This window comes from Drosophila ficusphila, unplaced genomic scaffold, assembly GCF_018152265.1.
Source record: "Drosophila ficusphila isolate 14025-0441.05 unplaced genomic scaffold, ASM1815226v1 contig_791, whole genome shotgun sequence".
Taxonomy (NCBI): domain Eukaryota; kingdom Metazoa; phylum Arthropoda; class Insecta; order Diptera; family Drosophilidae; genus Drosophila; species Drosophila ficusphila.
This window is the reverse complement of record NW_025064737.1, coordinates 27,915,416-27,934,702: the sequence shown is the minus strand read 5'-3', so window position 1 is coordinate 27,934,702 and position 19,287 is coordinate 27,915,416. Positions and strand designations below refer to the sequence as shown.

The following is a 19,287-nucleotide window of genomic DNA, read 5'->3' as shown; positions in this document are numbered from 1 at the left end:
TTTTCCTCCTGGTCCTGGCCGCATTTCAGCATATTTGGCTTTGCCTTGGCTGCCGGCTTTGGCTTGTTTGCTCCTTCCTGCTTGCTTTCCTTCCTTCCTACGATTTAACAATACCTTTGTGCATCGTAAAATAATTGCCGCGGGGCCTGTAATCTTCTGGGTTTGGGTGGCTTGCAATTTTCATTTCAACCGAATTTGGCTTTCCATTTTTTCCTGATTTTCTTTTTGCGGCAGCTAAAAGGTTTCCTAAACGCCAGCTTACCGAGGGAAGTATTTATGGATGTTTGGCATACTTGAAAATCCTCAAGTATACGACACAATCAAGTTTTTGAGGAGATTTTCACCGATTGTTTTTTGATTGTTCTTTAAACAAAACTATGGGCTGATTAAGTGGTTTTCCATTGTATTAATAGACATACCTATTTAATCAACCGTTTTCCCAACTAAATATCAGACTTAATAACGCTGTAATAATCCTCAGTATCTAGCTTAACATGTACCTATAAAAGTAAGTCTTCCTTATTGGCTCACACTTAATGTTATTAGAATATTTCCTTCACCCCATCAATCCATTATCCGATTTCTCGTGTGTGTTTATCAATAATGTGCTCTAAGGGCTGGGAGATATTTGGTTCTCGATTGCTTTTAATAAGTCGCTGCCCTTCGCCTGTTGTTTTCCCTGTTCTCAGGATCGCCCGACATATGCGGCAACAATTTAATGTTGGGCCCATAAATAAAATCGCTTGCCCCTCGACAGCGCCACTCCAATCGGGTCTTCCAGTCAAAGTGCGGTGACATTATTACCGAAACAGAGTCGCTGGCAATATGAGTCTACGAGAGTGTGCGGCACTCGAGTTATTGACAAGTTTATGTGCTTAATCCTTCCATAAAGCGCACCATTAAAATGCCAACAAAAGGTACTTTATATGAAAATTTCCTAACCCCGCGTTCGGCCTCCACTTTTATCGTTAGCTCATCGTTCATATTTCAATGAACGCACCGAAATTTAAATGCTCCTTTGCACTGTAAACAAAGGAGCAAAGAAACCACCAAACTAGCCTTATGATATTTTAAAAATATTAACTTCTGAATATCGAAAAATATAAAAAGTCAACTAGATTGGTAAAGGGTGATTTTGTTTTTGTGGTAAATAAAATTTCTTTTTTAAGGTGTTACAGAAATGGTTGCAGTAATTGCTTCGGGGTAGTGGAAATTCTCTCAGTGTAAGCGTAAGACAATCGAAAATTGTGGGCGTGTCGAATGGCACACGATGCCGAAGGCAGCTGCCTGCCCAAAATATCGGCACCATCCTCGAGTTGGCTCCTGATATGCTCGGGTATTTTTATCGGCCGTGCCCCGCGCTTGCGATTCCGTGCATAATAGTGTAAAACTAGACATATATCTCCCGACCGGCTATATATTTCCCTGTGGCGAGCTGCTATTTGCAGCGAAACTCACGAATTCGTAATAAAAATGTTTCGCGCGGCCGAACGTGTGGCCAGAAGTGAGGATTTCGGGGAGCGAAATTGAAAACGGAATGGTTCCGAGCGGAAGACGCAAAAAAGAATGAGAGACAGGCATTAATTTTTGAAAATATTATTTACCTCCCGCAGGGGAGCGAAATGCGCGGGGAAGGAAGTGCCGACGGTTTGGGGGAAACAAGTTGAACTCATTTCACAAGTGTTTACAAACAGAAAAGAAGCAATTCGATTCGGATGAGTAATGCAAGTCTTTTTCACCAGCAAGGAGGTGTTATTGCTAAAATGTGAATTTAAATCGAGGTACCCGTTAATATAATAAGTTGCAGACTTGCTTTTCAAGACGAGTTACCATGTGAGTCAATCGTCGCCATCCCCTTCCACTTTTAACCCATTTCCACTCTTCCCAAAAAAGCTCGGTTTAGGGGGAAAATTATGGAACCTCTTGCGGAGCACATTTAAACGATTTCACATTTCTTAATGATTCTGACAGCTCAATGATCTTTCATTCGGGGTGCCCAAATGTGTTTCTCGTATTCTCCGTTCGCGCTTGTCAGCCCCAATTTGAAATTCGGCCGAATTCGAGCCTCAAGTGGCGGCGGTCTTTAGTTAATGTCAGTCACATCGCCCAGATGTTGCCCAAGTTCTCAATGCTTCTGTGGGATTAATTAGGCACGGACTCGGAGCCACTGCACTCGCAACAAAGACTTCATTAAGGGGCAACCTGATCGGGCTTTTCAATTTCCCTGCGCAGTCGTCCCTTTAATTTTAATTTCACTACTAATACATCATCGTAAGTCATCCCAAAAAGCCCGCGGAGGTGGTGCAAGTTGCGTATTGGTACAGTGGTTCAGTGGCACAGTGGTGCGGTCGTGCGTGTGTGTGATAAGTCCTGAAAAGCGCCGAACTACACGTTCTAATTTTCACAACAGTTGGTAATGCACACAACCCTCAGGTCACCCCCTTGATTTTTTCACATGTCAGTGTAGCAATTACACTCGGAGAATTATTTTGAATTTTTCGCAAAGTATTTTAAAGTTAATTTTTTCCTGTTAAATGATAAAAGAACTCAAAAATATCTTATTTAATATTTGCTCCCCACAAAATATTTTACATTTTCCTGTCAGATTTAAGATTTAAATAGTTTTTAGTGTAGGCTAGTGCGAAAATCAAGCCGAGGGCAAAAGTGGCTCGACTCCAAGCCTGCGCTTGTTTTCGGTGGTGTTGTTCAGTGTTTTTCCTGTTGGTGGTGGCAACGTCAAGGTGAAAGCCGCTTAAGGTGGCGGTGGGTGGGGTGAAGGACGTGGCCAGGGGGCGGAGAGGCAGGAGTCCATTGTTAGGACTCAACATGTGCGCTATTGGATTAAGTGGCGAGCGACGGCGATTCAAGGACAATCAGAGGAACAGCACGAGCCCGGGAGTCCCGTGCCTCGTCACCTTCTGTCCAAATCGAAGCTAGACCGCGTAACAGGAATCCATTAAGGTGACCGTTTTATTTGCTACATTAGCGGAGGCTGGGTGGTGGCTTAAATGCATGCATTTAGCCATCTGTCTGCATTTCGGCAATACAAAAGTGTTAATTGATACTTCTTTTTTATTGGTTTCGCAGGGAGCAGTCGAGCGGAATGGTCAGGACGGCTGGAAGGTCCCTTCACCGGGCTCAAAATCGGTCCCCGCATGCAAATGCCGAGCGAAAGGACACGGGATCCGAACACAGGCAGCTGCTGCTCGAAATGGAAGAACGCCCACGTGCCGAAGGAATGCCAGGAATGCCAGCTCGGAATTTCCAATCAATTTTAATTGGCGCCCCATCGATGGATGACAGCGAAAAGAAATCCAAAATATTTGTGCATAATTTTAATTAGAACATTCTACGTTTCTACTTGCGCAATTCATCTTGTGTGTGTCGTATCGTAGGAGTACTTAGAAACCCGGGCCAGACGTCCAATGGGTGTCAAACCCGGCGCAATAAATTATTTTAAACGAGCAAATCGAAGATGTGTCGCCTTCCGAGTTTCCGCTACAGCACATGTGCCGGGTATTCGAAATATTTTTATGGCCTGCTCCCTGGAAGGCCGGGTGTAGGTATTCGTCGTAGGGATCTATGTGCAATCAGGGGGCTCGGAGATAAATCTCCTGCCCACTGGAGCGGCCAGCCAATCAAAGTTGCAGTCATTTAAATGCTCGCAGCGGGACCCTCTCCGCCCGGAAAACTCATTTAAGTTTTCCTCGGCCAGAGAGATAGGTGAAAAGGATAAGGTCGTCGAGTCTGGGGATTGGCCAACTTGGTCCGGCTTAATTGCCCAGTGTCCTTGCAAACGAAAGGGAGGCTTAATTGCCTCAGCCTCTGCCCTTTGACTCCAATGCTTAATTGCCAGTTAGTCCTTTTTAATGGACTCCACTGCACGGGGACACTGGTCCTTGGTCATTAATGGCCACGTCTAGATTTCCGCTCACCTCCTTTCGCAACTTTCGTAACTTTCGGGACCCTGTCGATACCACTCGCCTCCCCCTCCCAGAAGGACTTGCAAATGCTAGCATTTTAATAGCAGCGTTTTTGACTTAATATGTCCCGGCTTATCTGTGTATCTGTGTTTCTGGGCATCCTGCATGTCCTGTGTGTCCCTGCGCCCTTGGGGCTCTCTCAGCTCGTTTGTGTTGCATAAATTTGGCCAAATTGTTTTGCTGCCGTCCGATAAGACGCCGTCGATGGCATGACAATTAGCCCGAAACTACATTTAAAATATTACTTGTGGTTCTCCGTTTCGGTAGCTCTGCCGTCCACTCGTCCCTTTAATTGTTTCTTGGGTCGTTTGTTAAAAGTGCAAACACTATCTGATTGCTGATATCCCAATTTTGACTATTGGCTCTGAATACAAAAGAGGGCAGGTTGGCACACTCTAATTCAAAATTATGTATATTTTTCTCCCGAAAGAGTCTTCTTAAGAGTTCAGTTTTCCATTCTTACTATACTATACATTTAGTTCATTTCGACCTGCCACTTGACGCAGATTCTGGTGCACTCAAATTTAATGAAAAAAAGGGAGAATTATTATTAAATTATAGCTTGAGAAGAGTCCCCTTCGACCTCATTTAAGCGCATGACATAAACATAAACTTTGCGCCTTTTGTGTGAGCGAGTCCTGCGGGCGTTCCCAGTGTATATGTCTGCGTGTCCTTATCCTGGCCGCCGTTTAATAACAACAACGAAAACGGCAACAAACACCTTTAATATTTTCATTATGAAGTCATTCAGCGCGATTATTAACGCGTGACCCCCAAGGCGATGCACAGCTTCCAACGCGGACAAAGGTTCAGGTCCACCCTAATGAACAACAAGAGCAAACTTTTTCCCAAAGTGTTTATTACACGGAGAGAATAAGTTAGTTTCGTTTAAGGTGAATGCAAGAATGTTTATAAGAAAGTCAAGGAAGTCTGGAAAACCAGAGAAATCGAGATATACTTTCCTCATCGAACTTTCCCAATTTCTTATTATTTTTTAAGCTGTTAAATATATCATTTTCTTGCAGTGTGCCCTAACTCTAAGGTAAATTACAATTTTTTGCTTATAAGTGGCAGCCGCTGGGCAAGTGCAGCTGTACCTAATAATCATAATAATTGCGCCATGGGCGTCGACAGCGTCGTCAACTTTTCCAGACGCCCCCATTTCAGCCCCGCAGCTCCGGCAACAACAATTGCTTATAAAGTGCGTGTGACACATTAACGGGAAAAGTCCGGCGCGAAAAGCGGGAAAGCCTTGGCAGCCAGGAAAAAAAGGCAAATAAAACCGGCGGCCAGTGGGCGAACTTCAAAAGAAATAAAGAAAAGCCCGAAAGAAAAAAATGGTATGCAGAGAAAGGAAAAGTCCTTTAATGCGGTGAATTTTCCGCGGGATTTCTATGAAGTGCAGCGGGGTGGGAGGAGGGTGGTGGGTGAAATTAGACGGGGGGTCACTGCGGTTTCTGCCGCGCAAATTGAAAAAAATGTTCGTGCGTAAATTGGCTTTTGGGGACGGGCGATGTTCTCCGTATCGGCCAGAAATGGAAAGTGGCGTGGCCAGGTCACCTCACATCCGTATTCTTTCCACTTTTTCAAATTGAATTTCGCTTCGAGTGCTCCTGAGAAGGAGAAAAGGAAAGGAAAGGAAGCGTGGACGGCGAGGAAACCCGGCAGCAAATTAAAAAGAAATTAAGCCAATTTGCCTTTACAAGCCAGGATGTGCGGCTCAATTTCGGGATCCGTAGCTAAAAGTGGCCGCGACTTGTTGTGGCTCGTAAATCTTGGCCCATAAATACCAGGACCTTCTGCTCTGCTCCTGCTCGTTCCCTTTGACCCACTGGCAACGTCTTCATCTCGGCGTAAAATTCTTTAATCTCGTTCAATTCAATTAGTTCGAGTTGACTAGCTAATGCCGCTCCAAGTGTCCACGAATGTCCTCTTCGCCCATCTTAGGTGAGTTATCTTCCTGCCCCGACTTTGTCAACCAGCATTAACTTTTGCAATTTATGGGTACTCTAAGCGGAGTGGTTTGGCCTCCGAGGTTTATGGTTATCGTAGGCTGATTACAGTTCAATTAGGTAAATAACCTTTCCTGGCTTTTTAATCGTAAATATTAAAATGTGCTACTCGGCGTTTAAAAATGTAATTTAAATAGTTCTATCGCTGCTATAATTGATGGGCTGACAATAATAGTCCTAATTAAGACTTCAAACTGTTTGAACTAACATCACTGGATATAAACCTAATGAAAATATAATCTGCCCGTGCGAAGTTTATTGGAAACACTACTTTCTGGGCGAATCCCGCCTAGTCCGTCATCAAAATGGTAAAGTTTTGTATACACGACGTGTCAAGAGTGCACTACGCAATTTAGTCGTTGCTTGCACCCGGATCTGGATCGTCTAGTCCTCCATACGGACAAGAGACCCTCAAGGACTCGGCTAAGGCGTCCACACTTCCATCAGAATCCTGTCGCGGCGAGGAGACCGGCGTGGAATTGTCCTCCCGGGGCTTTGCCTTTCCGAATATCAGAGCAGCCTGCTTGGTTTCCGCAAGGGAGTTTATGGGTGCAGTCACTGTCCGTGGCTTCAGCACCAGTTTCGGCCGATCATCGTCGTCCAGGGCCCCGAACGGGTTGCTCGAGCCAGGACCCGTTCCCGATGGTCCTGATTCAGGCTCGGGACCAGGACTTTTGTTATTCCGACCAAAGTAAGCGTTTCCGTTTCCCGAGTTGCCCGCATTGTTCGGATTGTAGTGACCTCGGCGATCGCGGTTGCGGTTCTGCACAAAGTTGTTGTAGTTTCCGCTGCCATTCGGGTTTCCACTCCCGAAGCCACCGCCTCCACCGTTTCCGTTGAAGCTCCTCTGCGGGACTCCGCCCCTTCCGGCTCCTCCTTCGTTGCTGAAGGTTCTGTAAGTTCAAGGTGATTAAACTTCTTTTAGTCATAAAATCATAGGGATTGCTTACCGATTAAAATTGAAGTTCCGGTTCCGCTGGAATCCCCCGTTGCCGGAAGGCTGCTGACCCTCGCGGTCATCGAAGTTCGATCGCGGAGCTCCTCCCTGGTAGCGATTCCCATTTCCGTTTCCGTTGCCTCCGCCACCAGGAGCACCTCCCCGGTCACCTGCACCACCTCGACTGTTGAAGCCCCCGCGAGTGGAGCGGCTGTAGTTTATGGACATGGTGCTCTGGGTGGGGCTGCTGTTAGACATCTGGTGGTTGCTGCTGCTGCGAGTCTCCCTCCGGCGGTACTGATGGGAGCCCACGCTGTCATCTCTGCGGTAGTTGCGCCTCTGGTAGTAGGGATGCCCACCTCCACCTCCACCGCCTCGCCCGCCGCCCCTTTCGTTGCCGCCCACACTTTGGGAGCCGCCCGGACCGCCGCTTCCTCCGATGCTGGAGCTGGGCGCCTGTCGCCGATGGTCCGCTATGTCGATGCGCAGGGGGGCCGAGAAGTTGTCCAGCTTGATGCGTCCGTTGCAGGAGAGGGCCCTCTTGAGCTGCGCCAGCGTTTCGAACTCCACGTAGCCATAGCCCTTGAACTCGTCCGTCTCGCGGTCCTTGATCAGCCGCACGTTCTTCACCTCGAAGTCCGAGAAGATCTTCATCACGTCGCCCTGGACGAGGCCCTTGGGCAGGTTGCCCACGTAGGCGATGAAGGGCGGGTCCGTGGGCACTTGGCGCTGGCGATCACGATCCCTGTCACGATTGCGAAAGTCGCGAAAGTTGCCGCGACTGTCCCGGTCGCGGTTGTCCCAACTATCGCGGTTGTCCCGGTTATCGCGATTGTCCCGATTAGTGTCGCGATTGTCCCGATTAATGTCCCGATTGTCCCGATCTCGATTAAAGTCCCGATTGTCGCGATTGTTTTGGTTTACATTGCTGTTGTCACGGTGGAACTCGCGATCCCGCTGGCTGGAGCGGTTGGCCATGGTCCTCGAGCCCCGATCGCGAACCTACAAAAATATATGAACCTACTCGTTGCCACTCGAACCACGGACACACGGAACACCGAACGCTGTAGGAAAAGTCTGGAGTTCGGTTTCCCAGACGCTGTTGATAAGTCTACGCGAGACGAGGGACTGGGACTTCTCGGGGCTTCGGAGCTCCTAGCCGTTTTCTGACAGCCCAGTGACACTAGTTTCCATGCCACTGCACCGAGATTAAATTAAATACCTTACGTCTCCTTGGTATTTAATCGAACAAAATTTCTATCTATACTAAAAAATATAGAAATTGCATGCGTCTGCCTTTAAAACTGAACCGATTTTAATGTGCAAAATGAAGGAGGTATGTTTACAACCAAGCCTGAATGGAATATTCTGCACGCTAATAACCGAGCTCCGGGCTAAGGTAAACCATAAATGATTAATTACGGCGCCAGGCTCCAGACTTGCTCCCCTTTCGCAAAACATGTGTGAGCAGCAGCTCCATCTTCTCCGCCGGCTTGTGTTTGTTTTGTGGATAAATGCAGCAAAAGCATCGCTGCCAGTACATGAAAAAGTCAACAGTAAATAGTGCAGCAGGAGCAGCATGAGGCAGTAGTAACGCCAACGAACGCTCTCTGTTGCCCCGCGAACTCATGACTCATTTTTGTACATTTGTCAAAATTTGTGCCATACATCATTTTAAACAGTGCAGCTCGTGGGAGGGAGCAGAGGTTGCCAAGAGTGGGGGATCGCTGTAGTTTAGCCGCAGCCCGGCTTTCATTCAAACCCTGGCTCTTTCTGCTTTATCGTGCTCCCCTTCTCCATTCGGAAAAACCTTGCCCGAGGGGTTCAAGCGACTCAACGCATGGAGCCCAAGATAAATCGCCGGCAACACGGAATTAAAAACTGATGTAGCGATTAATTTATCACTTGCAGGCAGTGCACTTGAAAAATCTAAACCATTTGACTGCATACTTCCCTTAAGATTTTCTTTTTTGCAAGGTGAAAATTATACAATGCTACATCAATATTTAATTGTGGCTTAACGGATATTTTCCTCAGTAGCAATATAATTTGATAAGCTTATTTTTCTTAGTGCACTGGCAAGAAGAGTTGCAGCTTCTGGCAGTATTTAACTAACAAGTTGCAGTGAGCGAGTGGACACACAGAGGAGACGTTTCAATGGTTCTATCCGAATGGAATCGAAGTGCTCGGAGTTGGGCAGTAAATAAATTACGAGCGGCAAATAAACGCGCTTCATTGCTCCATCGATGGACAGTAGCTGTGCTGCAGAGGTGGAACACCAGGAGGTGGGGCCAGGGGGCCAAGGACAAAACAAAGGAGCGAGTGGGCGAGGGGGATGTGTGTGCAAACAGAGACAAGCAAACGGAAACGGAAACGCTTTCAGCTGTCGAATTTGTATGAGCTGAAAGTGCCCGTTCTCCATTCTCCATTCTGCAGAGCGCAGAGCTTTTGTTGTAAGCGCTCAATCATTTGATTGTTGCAACTGCAGAAGGACTCGAGCGAAGCTCATCGATCAGAATTAATAAAGATTTGGTCCTCGGTGATTGACTGACTGACCCACCTCGACCAGCTGGGGTTTTTTTTCGGGTGGGGAGGTTTCCACCCCCTCGAAGGAGATTTCGGAACGGAGCATTTGTTTCTAATCGCAGAATCCCACTTGAACGGCACAGAAGCGTAAACGATTTTAGTATTACACAACATTAGCGAAATTAAATTGATTCGAGGCTGTTTAGGTTAGGAACCACCCACCCCCACCTTGTGTATTGGAAGCTCATCATAACGATGTCCTCGGATGACTTACGCCACAGCTCCCGCAAGAATGCAGCGCAAGTATCTTTATGGAGCGTTCTGCCTTCCCCGGTTCACTCCATTAGTGCACTTGTAGTACCTCACACACTGCGGATGAACTGGGGGTGTGGCGAGGACCGCTCACTAATCATATTAAGCGAAATTCATACGTCGCCGCATTTATGCCATTCGCCAGGACCTCGAAAGCATCCGAGAACCCGAGAGGACGGAGGGTAGCTATTGTTATGACTCGGTCTGGCAACATTTTTCGCTGTCGTTTAAACTAATTGAGTGTTACAAATTTTATGTGCAAAATCTTTAAGCTAAATTGAAATTTGTTTTCTTTTCGCCCCGCTGTCGTACGCTTTCCACATGTGCGGTTCACTATCCCCGTAAACCCGTATTCTAAGTGAACCCATTTAATGTTATGTGCACATTTTTGTTGCTCATACCCGTAAGTGCGTCGAACCATTTTAAAGTGCCCGAGTTGAGGTATGTTCGACTGGTTTTTGTCCACGGAAAATTGCCTATGGGGTGAAGTTTTTTTGGTTTTTGGGGTGGGCAAGGAAAGAGATCCGAACTCAGTAGCGCTTCCCTTCAGTTTCATAATTGAGGTTGAAGTTCGCGATGAAATACTGAGTGTAGGATAAGCAAACACATTTTTTGCCTTTGAGGTTTTATGTGTTTGTTAAAAAGTACAATTTATTTGTTTATCCAGATTTCAATTTACATTTTTAAATGTTTTAAAAGAAACAAGGGCTAAAATGGATGCTTTAAAAACTTCCCCTTACAAAAAGTTTTATAGGGAAAGGTAATACAAATTATCTTTTACAACGAAAGATCTTAAGCTATCAAATTTCACAAATTCGTTGCGAATTATTTCAAACAATGGTTTCTGAAATGACAAATACTTCCCACTCTATTATAACGATTGCCCAAGAATCATGTCGGCTAATTAAACTGCCAACAGAGTGTATTTTCGAAACAATTTACATAATTTACGATGCAAGACAACTGCCAAGGAAACTGAGAGCGCCAAGGCAAAGGCTTGCAGGCCAATAAACAGAATTGCATATGAAATGCCTTGGATATTTATATGAATTGTTCGGGCCAAGATAAGACCAAAATGAATACTCGCGGGCACTCGAAGCTGGCTACTCGATGGCCAAGAGCAGAAGCCCACACAAAGTGCGGATCTAGAATAAAGAAGGAATAGTCTGAGATTTATCATTGGCCAGGCCATATATCAAGTGTTTTGGCCAAATAATATAATATATGGCACTTGCCAAGTTTGCAATTACCAGCAAAAACTGTCACGGCATTTTGAAAAATTAACATGCACGCCATTTATAGTTCTTTGTATCGGCCAGTGCTATAGATTTATGCCAATTTGATACTGCTGGTGATGCTGATTTATGTGAGTTCGGATTCCACGCTCCGAAGAACTTTCGGCGGAACCATAAATAACGCCGGCGATCAAATTGCTACCTTCATGTGTCGATGGTGCGGAAAGTACGAGGGGGCGGGAGCCAAACAGAGTTCCTTGGCTTTGTTGTACTTTCAATTAAGGCAATTGATTTTAATTAGACCACGGCTTACCATAAACATATTCCAAAGAAATTATTATTAAGCACGCGACCCTCGGAGCTGCTGGTTTCGGGGAAGGGGTGCTCGTAAAGTTCCTCCCTCACCTCGCCGCCCTCGGGTGTAACTTAATATCTGCTCTAGTCGTTCGGTTCAATTAGCAGGAATTACGAGTATATGGCCAGGCCAAGTTGGACTGCAGTGCACCCTGCACAGGAATGTGCCCACATCTCGGGCCAACTGCTGCCGAAGTCGGAGGAGGTAGAGCGGCCATATTCCTTAATTGGCCGATACAAAGGGGGGCAATCAGACACTGGGAAAAACCTCTCTGCTGCACATGGAAACTTGCACGAATCAGCACTGAAATGCTATCAAGAAGTAGTCAAAATTCATTTCTCCAAAATATTTCGATGACTGCTTTCTGTGAGTTAAAGTGCTGTTGTCAAGAGTTCCTCTACTCGGGAGGGTTTTTCCCAGTGCCTTCGACGCACAGTGGTCGGTCCCATAGGCCAAAAATCAAAAAATCAATTTTGGAATTTTGATTTCAAGTTTGGCGCATCTGTTTATCAATAGAACAAGGCTTTAAAAGCAAGTATTAGTTTTGTCTTGCTCCACATATTTGCGGAGAAATTGGGGTGCAAAGTGAGCGCACAAACCCAGCGATCAACTGAAAGCGTGCGCATGTCTTTTGAAAGCGTTAAGTTAATAATTAAAAAAAAATATAAAACAATCGTTTAATATCCGAAAGTGAAATGAATATTAAAGTTGAAGGTTTGCAGATTGTGTTTTTCTAATTTTTATTAATTTTGCATGCTATATGTGACTGTGACAATAATTGTTTATCCACCTAAATTTTACAAGTTCTGCAGAACTAAACATCAATATTCTGCAAAGGTAAAAGTTGTGTTCCCAAAACTTCTCAATAATGAAATTTTTTTTTAAATGTTAATCAATATTTAATTAGTATTATCTGTGAAAATCATCTGCGAATAGCTGCGAATTCGTTCAGAATCTGTAAAAGAAGACGAGTACCTCGTTCCTTTTTCATCAGTTTTTGATTTTCTAGAGTAACCATTTCTAATATATATTGAAAAATTTATTTTTTATTACTTTTATTTTACTATAAATTTATGTTAATCATCGTTTTTTGTTATCTTTTGTTAATTTTTTAACCAAAATTAAGTGTTTAATAAATATAATTTTTGTCAGTTACGCTTAAAAAAAGTGTAGTATGCATTTGGGAGTCAAATTTTAAACATTTTATGGTAAACACGATGGTAGCGGATATATTTGGCTTTAATGGTGCTGATACTTAAAATATAACATTCATACGCTATTATATACCTACAAAAAAAATTTCAACTCGATATTCCTACTGGAAGTATTTTTGGCCGCCTTCTTCATACAAGACCGACCACTGTGCGACGGCGACGTGCCTCAATTGAGGTGATCAACGTTAATTGAAAGCCAGCGCGGATGACTCAGCCGGCGGCTCATTAAGTGGCTGGGAATCGGGAACGGAGGCTGACGGAACTCGGAGCGATCGAGATGAAAAATTAACATTTCGCGCATCATTAAAATTCCGATAGAGAGATGGGCTGCGATGGATCGTCGGACGGTGGACTTTGCCATATGGAAATCGTTGACAAATGTAGCAACGTGCTCAATGTCTCCATTTCCATTCCCATTCCCATTTCCATTTCCACATCGCTGTGGTGTACTTGTTGTCCCTGTTTTTCTTGTCAGCTGCCGGCCGCCTGGCTCATTTGTCGCCTTTCCTGCGGAGAGTGGGAAAACAAATGCGTCAACACCGAATTTTCATTTGGTTAATGTGCGACTAGAACTAAAAACTAAATACGCCTCGACCGCATTATTCTTTGCTCTTTTCCGAGACACATCCGAGCACCATCAGTGGAATAATAACACGAATTTATCAATTTGTCATGTTGATATTTGTTTGGCAATTTATTTTCCATGTGCGCAGGAAGGGAAGGCCGCGCCGGCCCCACCGAACTGGACTGAGGAGTGGTTCCGCTCTCAGCTGCTGGGTTTTATTTTTGGAGGCCCTCGGTGGGCACTCTATACTCTATACTCGCATGCGGCATGTGCAACGCCAGCAGTTGCGGCCAGTAATTGATTGCACTACTTACACTCAGACCGAGCGGCTTCCCCGGGAGATTAGTCGCGATTCAATGGATAATTATCATCACAGATCACGGCTGCCACAGACGCAGGCACAAATATATCTGTGAACAGCAGACTTTAAAACTGATATTGCCATTTTGTGAGTTTGCGTCCCTCGCAAATCATTCAACAGCGCCAAGAACAAATAAACAAACGAAAAGAGGCGAGTCGTTTAAACTCATTCGAGTACACTGAAGACTACTTTTCATTGCAAAAGTTAATATAAAACTATATTATTATCTGCATTGTAGAATAATAATTATATACTTTTCAAATTTCTAAGACGAACATAGATATAGATTTTATAAAGTCTAAAGTCACAGACTTATTTCGTTGTGTAGAGTGGATGATGATGTCACCTTTTAGCGTATATTGCATATAGCAACATCTCCATAAAGCCATTAACATCTGGCGTGATTAACTCTCGACTCTAAGCTCCGAAAGGGGGCTCCTTTCGCCCGGTATTTCTCACGGACCCGGAAGGGATGCGGGGCACCTTGGGGTAATGGGCAACGGAGCTCCCCCCGGGAACCGGAGGGGGAATAGGGGCCTTCGGAGTGTCGCCATCGAGGTTCGTACGCTTTTGGAAATTTATGAGTTTCGCTTGAAAAGTATTTTATTGCATTTATAATTGTGTGAGTGTGTCTGGGAAATGGAGTCCCGCCTCCCCTGTAAATGTTGCACATAAACTCTTTAACACTTTGCCTCTCGTGCAATTAAAAAAAGTCTACTTATTGAAGGGGAAGTGGCAGAATGTATCTGTATCTATGCGGCCGTATCCGTATCTTTGTCCCTGTTCTGTGCATTAGGGGGCCGAAAAAGGGGAGTGGGGTGCTCCACTTCGGTGTTCTTGGGGCCACCGCATCATTTGTTTGCGCAACTTTATTAGACTCTCGAATTGCGTGTTTAGTTTTCCGAGCGATTTATGGTGCAGCCCGTCTCGAGCGGGTGACGAAAATGTGGGAAACTCATCGGAGGGCCATGTGTGCCGCAGACGTGGCACTAACAAGTGTCTTCCCCTCTCCACCTCCGCCTCGGATCACTCGAAAGTGTCTAACAATCCGCAGCTCAAACTTATCCGATCCCCTTTCATTCAGCTTGTCGTTTCCTCCCGAGAAACCTTTGTGTCAGAAACAACTTCGTTGATTAATAAGCAACCATTAGAAATGAGAAACTTTATTTATTTATGAAATCAAAGCACAACACATTAAAAATTTTTAAAGTTCTAAATCTATTGAGCAGAGCTTGTCTTTTTGAAAGAACCTTAAAAGCCCTACACTTTAAAGTTCCTTGACCTCTTGTTATTTGTTCCCCCAAGAAGCCTTTTTGCCTCCTTCAGCAGCTTCTCCGTTTGATTAATAAGCAAAGTAAAATTGAAATTTTTTCCAAAATGCACACAAAAATTAAAACGTACAAATTGCCAGTTATTTGTTTGCCCCGAAGTTCCGGTACCTTTCCATCTCGAAACTCCAAAACTTCCTTGGCGGCGGAAAGAAAAAAATTCATTTTCCACGTAATTACTCTGCTGTGATTAGTGAAATTAAACTTTTCTCTGGCGTTTTCCCTTTGCTGTGCGTGAGTTTTGCTTTTCTCATCTGCTCTTTGATTTTTGGCCGCGGAAAAAATGGCGGCGCTTTTCTTTTCTCCTCTTTTTTCCGTTCTGCAGTTTCATTTAGCGCTACGTTTTTCATGGGAAAAACTAGAAAAAAGGGAGCCAGTGGAAAGCGCGTAACGGCCAATTACAAGGATTGATTGTGTATGAAAATGATGTTTCCCTCGCTGAGAAACTTTTCAATGCAAAGATGCATAAGGTGTCCAATTTTTCATGGGACTTGTGCGGGGTTTTCGCGGGGACATCGCGCAGAAAGCAAAGATTGACGGCCTTTGTCGCCAGGGCCAATGAAATTTTTAAATATAAAACGAACGGACGAGTAAAAAAAGCCAGGGAATCGGGCAGAGTGAGTGCTCAAAGAAAACACTTTTTGCGCGGCAGACACTTTAACACTTGAATAAATATTTGTGCGTCAGCCGCCCGAAAAAGGAGATTTTATAATGCCACAAAATCCAAACTAATTACTCAAGCCGCTCCGACGGACGCTCGCATCATTTCACTTGATATCCTGTCCTGTCACAGGATGCCAGTTAGGACCGTTCTCGCTCCCCACTCCCCTCGCCCATCTGCGATCCCGAAACTCAAAAACCAGACCCAGACAGCCTCATCATTGCCCCTTGAATCGCAGACAAAATAAATGTTTTGGGAACAATTTCGTGTTATTTTTTGGGCAGGAACTCGGCTCAGAAACTTGGAAAAGTGTCACTGGCGCGTGTGTCAGAAATTAATATTAATTTGCTATGTCAATGCATATCCGTCATTGCGACGACAGTTGGCGATTCGAGGCCAGAAAGTGGTTACTTTTCGGGGCGCCTCATTATCATCTTGCCAAAGGGTGGCCTGCGCACAGAGGAACGCACGTGCGAATATATTCGGGAAATTATTCAAATTATTTTCACATTTTCTGGGGTTTCTCTGGACTGATTAGAAAGCGCACTCATAAAGCGGGATGATCTCCCCCGTTTTCGTCCTTCCAATTCCTATTCCCAGTCTGCGGCAGGTGCGGCTTCCGAGTCCTGATAGTTGTCATCGAGCCGAGTAATCAACTGCTCTCCGGAGAGAACTCATGCTGGGAAGTGGAAAGTGGGTGGGTCAGGTCACATGCCAAATGGCACACGTTTCTTGAAATCCATGCCGTGTTTTTGCTTATGATTCGGAAATCACGTAAGAGGGTATATTAAGCATGTGGGAACGCAGGAAAAGTTTTATTTCTTTAATGGATAGTATACCTACTATCTTTGAAAAGTATTACGACTAAGTTTGGAATAATGTGTGGGATATACATTATCAATTTATTTCTTTGAATGGTTTCTCAAATTTCTTTTATTGTTCGAATTACTTTCTGTCATTCGTTTTTCAGAGGGGTATTTTTAATTCGAGTTCTCCTGTTTTTCAACACTTCCGAGGGGTTGGGGAATGTGACGATTTTCGGTTTGCCTTGCTCATCAACACGCGGCGGTCCGCCGGAGAAGAGGCGGCCCGGAGTTGCAGAGATGCTTAATTTGGGTGCCACGTGTCCTCGTCCGCATCCCCGTGTTCTTGTCCGTTAGTTCGGAAGGTGTCCGCCGAGTGTTTTAGAGAGTGTCGTGTGTATTTGTCCCCAGGGCACTCTGTTTACACGACTTTGTTGTTAGTAGTTTAATTTAATTAATGTTTAAATATGCAGGCTTACGACCCGATGTTCCTCGCAGGGAGAGAGCGTGAGAATCCTGTATTGGCGAGATTTCAACACGAACATCGTTGATTGTTAATATAAACGTTTAGTTTATATTGCGCACTTCATAAGTTCACACATTCGAGAGTACGAAAACAAAAACAGAATTGCGTTCTGTATTAATACGTTTGCATCCATTACATTTTAAATCTGCAAAGTGTATTTTCTCTGTGGAACAACCTGACGTTTCCCCCTTCCACTCGTGTTTCTTCCCTGCCGCACTCGAGATAAAATTTTCCTCGTTTTTCCGCCTTTGACAGCTGGCAACTGTTTCATGTGCGATGGAACCGCTCTGGCACCTTTCAGACTAGTTTTGTCTCTGCAAATATTTTGATTAGCCCGAGTGAGTTGTTTTCGCCGATGGAAGCGCCTTGGGACATGTTGCATTTGGCCAAGAAAAATAGAGGCAGTGGGCAATGTGGTCAGGGCTCAATCAAGTTACTATTAATTCGAGGACCCGCACACATGTTTGCTTAAATTACATTTGACATTTACGAGTTTGTAATAAAAACTTTAACAATGGCCGACGCCATTTTACTCGGGAAATGCTCGACTTCAGACGACCAAAGAACGAGGAACGAGGGGCGGGGGTAATGGGTAATGGCCATCAAGTGCAGATCGCGTCGTAAAAGACATTTTACAGTTGGCACCGCTCGATTTCCATGGCCCGATTCGATGGCCGATGTTCGATTTGGCCCCTCGAGTGGAGAGACTCGAGTGTGCGTGCATTTTTAATTAATTGGGTTTAGTTTTTATGGCTTCATTAATTACCAAACACTGCAAGGCAGCCGGTGGGTCGCCGGGGAATGGGGGTCACTACAATCCTTGACTTGACGTCAGCACCCCTTGAATGAATAATGCATCATGACAGTCGATATGTGAGCCGTAAGTATCAATAATAAAAGTGCGACGCCAGGACCAAAATCGGAACGAGTGCATTAAAAATTTATTTGGATCTGCCTGCGACGCGTGGCCATATTCCAAGACATATATAAATCGGGGGTGCGCCATAAAATAATAATCTTTATGATGGCAAAATTTTAATACAATATTGGCGGGCTCCGCTCTGAGATGGCTCTTCCTGCTTCGTATCTGTCATTGGTGGATTCATAAATCCACTTTAATTGCTGCAGTGATTCCAGCCGTTTGACGAGTTCCGTGGACTTAGCCGTGTCCTCCTTGCGGGCGATAAAAGCGGCCAAGTGCCCAGTAAAAATCGTGTTCATTAATATTCAACTATATGCGTTTAGTGGCTCCTCCCATTTACTGCCGCAGATAAAGTTCGATGAGCAGCTGTCAGCTGGCAGTCCCAATCGCGGGAAAACCCCATTTTCCCAATCCCCCTGGTTAAGGAAAACAAAATTCTATTTTTATTTTAATTGCAAGTATATTAATCAAAGTACTAGAGCAAAAGTAAGCAGTTTCCAATTCTGTTTACCCAGCAATCAAATAAAAACGTGCAGTTACCTTGCAACCATTGCAATCCACAGTCAATAACTAAGCGATCCTTGGCCCCATCTGGAATCCATTCATATATTTGCTTTTCTACTGGCTGAATTCTTCAAAGAAACCCATTGAGAGCCGTGATTTATGCGAGTGCCCACACTTGCGTGATTTGCAAATTCAGTTATAATTCAAATTTGCACAACATCGTTCGAGGAGCAATTCGGTTGGCTGACCTGCCCGACTGTCCGGCGGATTGCTCCGTCAAAAACCAGAAAAGAAAAAAGAAATGAAAATCGCCGGATCCGCCATTGACGAATGCAGTTGAGGGAGAGGGGAGTTGTTTAGTTTTGACCATGCCTCATTTACATTTATTTGCCAATTTATTTAACGATCGATCGTAAAGCGTTTTCGCCGCCTTGGACACTCGGATTTTGCTCTCCGATGTTTTTCTGTATTTCAATTTTCAGTCTCTGGCGGTTTTTATGTCGAAATGGGGAGCGCGGCGAATGGAATGGAGAAAAACAGAGACAGAGCGAGTCTGTGTTGTTTACGTTTTTAAGTGAATTTCCATATTTTAATGTTCGGCAACATTGTTGTCTCCTCAAAAGGCCGACCTCCGTTCGCGCGGTCATAATTTCCGGCGAGGAATTCGTGGAAGTCGCCCGACCATATAGACCCGGTCTCCCATTCGCCGTGGTGGGGCTAAACGATCGTAAAGATCGGACAGTTTTATAGGTGTCGGCACAAAGGTGTTTTCCCTGCCCGATCCTGCAGTTTATGTTGCTTTGAGATGTCAAAGCGAAGCGGAAAAGAGCATCAAACACCGATATAAAACTGGCGACTTTGAAGCCTGTGTACAAACAAATAATCGAGGCGCATTCCGATCGCAGATACGAATCTGCACTGGGGAATACATTTATGCCGAAATTATGTCCCCATTTTTGAATTAGACTTAATTTACTAAACAATGTTCCAATGAAAAGAGAAATTGTTAAAGATAACTGAATTGGTTTTTATAGTGTTTCCCC

General features: G+C 44.7%; 1 protein-coding gene across 1 annotated transcript; it reads right to left on the bottom strand.

Moving 5' to 3' along the window:
• Nucleotides 1-6,229: 6,229 nt before the first annotated feature.
• On the bottom strand, nt 6,230-8,080 carry LOC108086871 (heterogeneous nuclear ribonucleoprotein A1). Its single transcript, XM_017183933.2, has 2 exons — nt 6,946-8,080; nt 6,230-6,888 (listed from the first exon to the last, which is right to left on the bottom strand). Exons 1-2 carry the CDS (start codon nt 7,908-7,910, stop codon nt 6,348-6,350), a joined length of 1,506 nt encoding a protein of 501 aa, XP_017039422.1. The 5' UTR covers nt 7,911-8,080; the 3' UTR covers nt 6,230-6,347.
• Nucleotides 8,081-19,287: the final 11,207 nt, after the last annotated feature.

Excerpts from the sequence above, each read along its gene's own strand:
- LOC108086871 (XM_017183933.2), bottom strand. The coding sequence starts at position 7,910 with ATGGCCAACCGCTCCAGCCAGCGGGATCGCGAGTTCCACCGTGACAAC. Across the intron at positions 6,889-6,945 it reads CGGAACTTCAATTTTAATCG|AACCTTCAGCAACGAAGGAG; the intron begins GTAAGCAATCCC and ends TTGAACTTACAG.